Source organism: Triticum urartu, chromosome 5 (genome assembly GCF_003073215.2).
Source record: "Triticum urartu cultivar G1812 chromosome 5, Tu2.1, whole genome shotgun sequence".
Classification (NCBI taxonomy): Eukaryota; Viridiplantae; Streptophyta; class Magnoliopsida; order Poales; family Poaceae; genus Triticum; species Triticum urartu.
The window spans coordinates 372,933,961-372,937,368 of record NC_053026.1 but is presented as its reverse complement, the minus strand read 5'-3'; the positions used below and the strand labels follow the sequence as shown (position 1 = coordinate 372,937,368).

The 3,408-nt window shown below is 51.1% G+C and overlaps 1 protein-coding gene across 1 annotated transcript; it reads right to left on the bottom strand.

Annotated features, from left to right (window-relative positions):
• Positions 1 to 1,303: 1,303 nt before the first annotated feature.
• Positions 1,304 to 3,134, bottom strand: LOC125509111 (delta(8)-fatty-acid desaturase 2-like). Its single transcript, XM_048673993.1, has one exon. It carries the CDS (start codon positions 2,990 to 2,992, stop codon positions 1,583 to 1,585), a length of 1,410 nt encoding a protein of 469 aa, XP_048529950.1. The 5' UTR covers positions 2,993 to 3,134; the 3' UTR covers positions 1,304 to 1,582.
• Between the last annotated feature and the right edge of the window lie 274 nt (positions 3,135 to 3,408).

Sequence of the window (3,408 nt, the reverse complement as noted above, 5' to 3'; positions counted from 1 at the left end):
TGGAGAGCGCCGATGACGGGGACTGGGCGCCAGTAATCATTTAAATTAGGTATTAATTATACTCTAGAGCCCGCCTAGGACCCCATACCGCTTTGATGTATTTGTAATGAAATCCGGCATGTTTATATGAAATTCGGTATGTTTATAAGAAAACCGATCATGTTTATATGAATTTTGATATTGTTTAAACGAATTTTGTTCTGTTGGTTTGAGTTGTTGTGAAAATGTATATAGCTAGCGTTGGATGGCTACCTCCCACATCCGTGTTCACCGAGTGGACTCCTTTGTCCGCGGATGGATGCGGGTGGCCTATGGAAATGCCCCAAAAGAGTATGGCATGAGCATAGTACAGCATGATGTACATACATCACATGTCACCGGGAAGCATGTTGCGTGCTCTATGCAAGTTCAAGCGAATATTCTAGAGAGATCAAGGAGGGCTATGCATTCTGACAAGCAACTACAGAACCAGGCATGGACCCCTGTGTACATGTCAGACAACAACTACTACTATTTCTGTTAAGCAAACAGACGGGGTGCCGTGGGTACGCGAGGGCATCTCACATGCGCTGCACGCTAGTACTACTAACCACCAGTGACGAATCGAAATGGTCCAAGAGTATATCGAAATGGTCCAAGAGTATCTTTAAAGCAATCGGACAAAGACACCAAAGAAATGGCTGTATTTTGTACAGCAACGCATGCTGATCAGGACTCACGATTAGTGGCCAGGAAACACGATGCCAGTTGTTTGGTCATGGTGGATCTGTAGATCACATCCAAGAATTGTCTAGGACTTGGCAAATTAGCCCTAGTCAGTTATGCAAGAACAGTAGCATGGAACTGTAGCCTCCGTTTTTGCCATGAGACAAATGATGCTACGGATTGTGAACTTATAATATGCAGATGCACACACAAGACCAATGGATAGTATCTTTTCCTGAATTGTTAGGCGAATCCAGCTAGACAGTCTCTAGGCAGCATATAACACGCTGCTCATAAATCTGAAAGCTTGATCTTAGCGAGAACTATTCAACAACTCTTCAGAAATAGCAGAATCAAGAATAGTGTTTGTATGCCCTAAAAGTAAATACAAAGAAATTGACAGTTAAGTGAATGAAAAATATATATCAAACCATGGAGGACATACAGATGCAGTAGAAAAAAATGGCTAAAGGTTTATTATTGGAATCGTCATGTTCCCCAAATGCAGTTCAAGCTGCCGTAGCAGCACGATATACAGGCTACCAACCATCAATTGAGTTTACAGTTTCATGAACTTGCAAGCAAAATGAAATGGATGTAAAGATAAGCCACGGATTTATGATATAAATCAAGTACTGTTGATATAGTTACCGTGATAGGGATAGCCCAACAATCTAAATATGGTGTACAAGTACACAACTGAAGCATGAACCCACGATTCAACTGCAAAGATAGTCACTTGGCAACACGAAAAATCCAACACGACTCCAACGGCTAAAAGGATCAATCTCTCTATGCAATCGAGAAGCAATCAGATAATTGCATGCATGCAAGGCTCGACGCTTACAATTGTCTCATACTCCAGTCCTGATCCCAGTCATCCATGAGTGTTCAAAGCTTCCCAGACCAGATTCTTCGGAACAGCTCCAGTGGTGGCTTCCCTGGCCTGCAATGCTGCAGCCCTTAGCGTCTTCCATGTCATTACATTGGCCTCCCAGAATGTGGCAGCACCATAAGACAGCCCATGCTTCTTGCAAAGGTCGCGCACAATCGGCGCGACCATCCTGTAGTGGCACCGAGGCAGGCGAGGAAACAAATGGTGTTCAACCTGGAACTGCAGACCACCATGGAACCAATCCATCCACGGGGAGCACTTGATATCAAGTGTGCCCGCGGTTTGCCTCTCAAACCAGTCGTTCCCCTTTGGTGGCCCAACATACACGGCGGATGAGAAGTGGTTCAGGCAGAACTGCACATGCTGAATCCCCGTGATCACAAAGCTTGCAAGCACAAAAGCAACCCTCTCCCACCAATTCGGCAGGCAAGAGACCAACAAGGGGTACCAAACCCAGAACGCGGCAACTCCGGCGATCTCCAGCCAACGCTGCCGCACCTTCTTTTGCGTGATCAGGAACACGATTGACTGCACTAGAAGATTTATCCTTGCAAATCCCATCACCGGGTAGAATGTCCAGTGCTGGTAGCTGACGAAGAACTTGGATATGGCATCAAACGCCAAGGTGCGCTCGTAGCAGACTGACCAAAGGTTGTTGAAGAGCTTGGTGGAAACCGCGAAGAGCGGCAAGTGCTGGAGGTCAGGGTCATGGTCGAGGCTGTTGCAGGAGATGTGGTGTGTGTTGTGGTTGAACTTCCACCAGGCGATGCCGAGGCCGGTGAGGCAGTTCCCAGATACCACCTGCAGGAGGCGGTTGAGCGCAGGGTGCTTGGTGATCTGGTGGTGGCCGGAGTCATGGCCAATCCAGCCCGACTGGATCCAGATGAAGCCAATGAGGCCGCCGGCGAACATGTGGGCCCCGGTGCTGGAGCAGGCTAGGACGCAGTAGAGGGCGATGCAGAAGAGCACCGACATTGCGACGAGCAGGAACTTGGGGGTGTGGCCGACGCGCTCGAAGAGGCCCGCGGAGGAGAGCTGCGCGAGGAGGCGGCGGAAGTCGGCGGAGGCGGGGGGGACGGTGTAGTCGGAGAGGCGGCCGACGAAGAAGCGGCGGAGGAGCGGGCGCACGGAGGGCGGGTGGTAGGCCATGAAGGCGTCGGTGGCGTCCTGGCCGGCGAGGGTGATGAGCGGGACCTCGCCGCCCGGGTGGTGGCGCAGCCAGGGCGTGACGTCGTAGACGTCCCCGGAGATGGAGATCCAGAGGTCGTCCGCGGCGGCGTGCGCCTGCAGCTCCTTGGTGGAGATCATGCGGACGTCGGCCGCGTCCTTGCTGGCGGCCGGCATTGCGTCGGCTTCCGGCGCCGTTGCGTCCGCGAGGCCCGTGCGGGCCATCGGTGGCGTGGATTTAGCTGGAGCGCGAGGAGGGGTGGTCAGGAGGAAGGGAGGGGAGGGGAGGGGGAGGGGGCAAGGGGAGATCGGATCTTAAAACAGGAACGGTTCCAGGTTTGTTAGGGAGGGTGGGGAAAGACGCGCTTCTCCACGCCCTCGATGTGCTGTTACGTTTTTTGTTTTATAATACGCCCTCTTCGCTCCACGGTAAAAGATAATCTGAAATTGGCTGAGCGATGTCCCCCTTTGCCACGGATCCGGATCCTCGCATCTCAAAGGTGGACCCGGAAACCGGACACCGACGGAAGCTGGCCTTTTAAAGCTAGCCACATATGTCCGGTTGTATTCGGTCGAAATTTAATGAAATTGAACAAATTTGATGCGGTATTTAAACAACCTGGACAATATTCATTCATATT

Bases quoted from the DNA above. Each gene is read 5' to 3' on its own strand.
- LOC125509111 (XM_048673993.1), bottom strand. From the start codon at position 2,992: ATGGCCCGCACGGGCCTCGCGGACGCAACGGCGCCGGAAGCCGACGCA.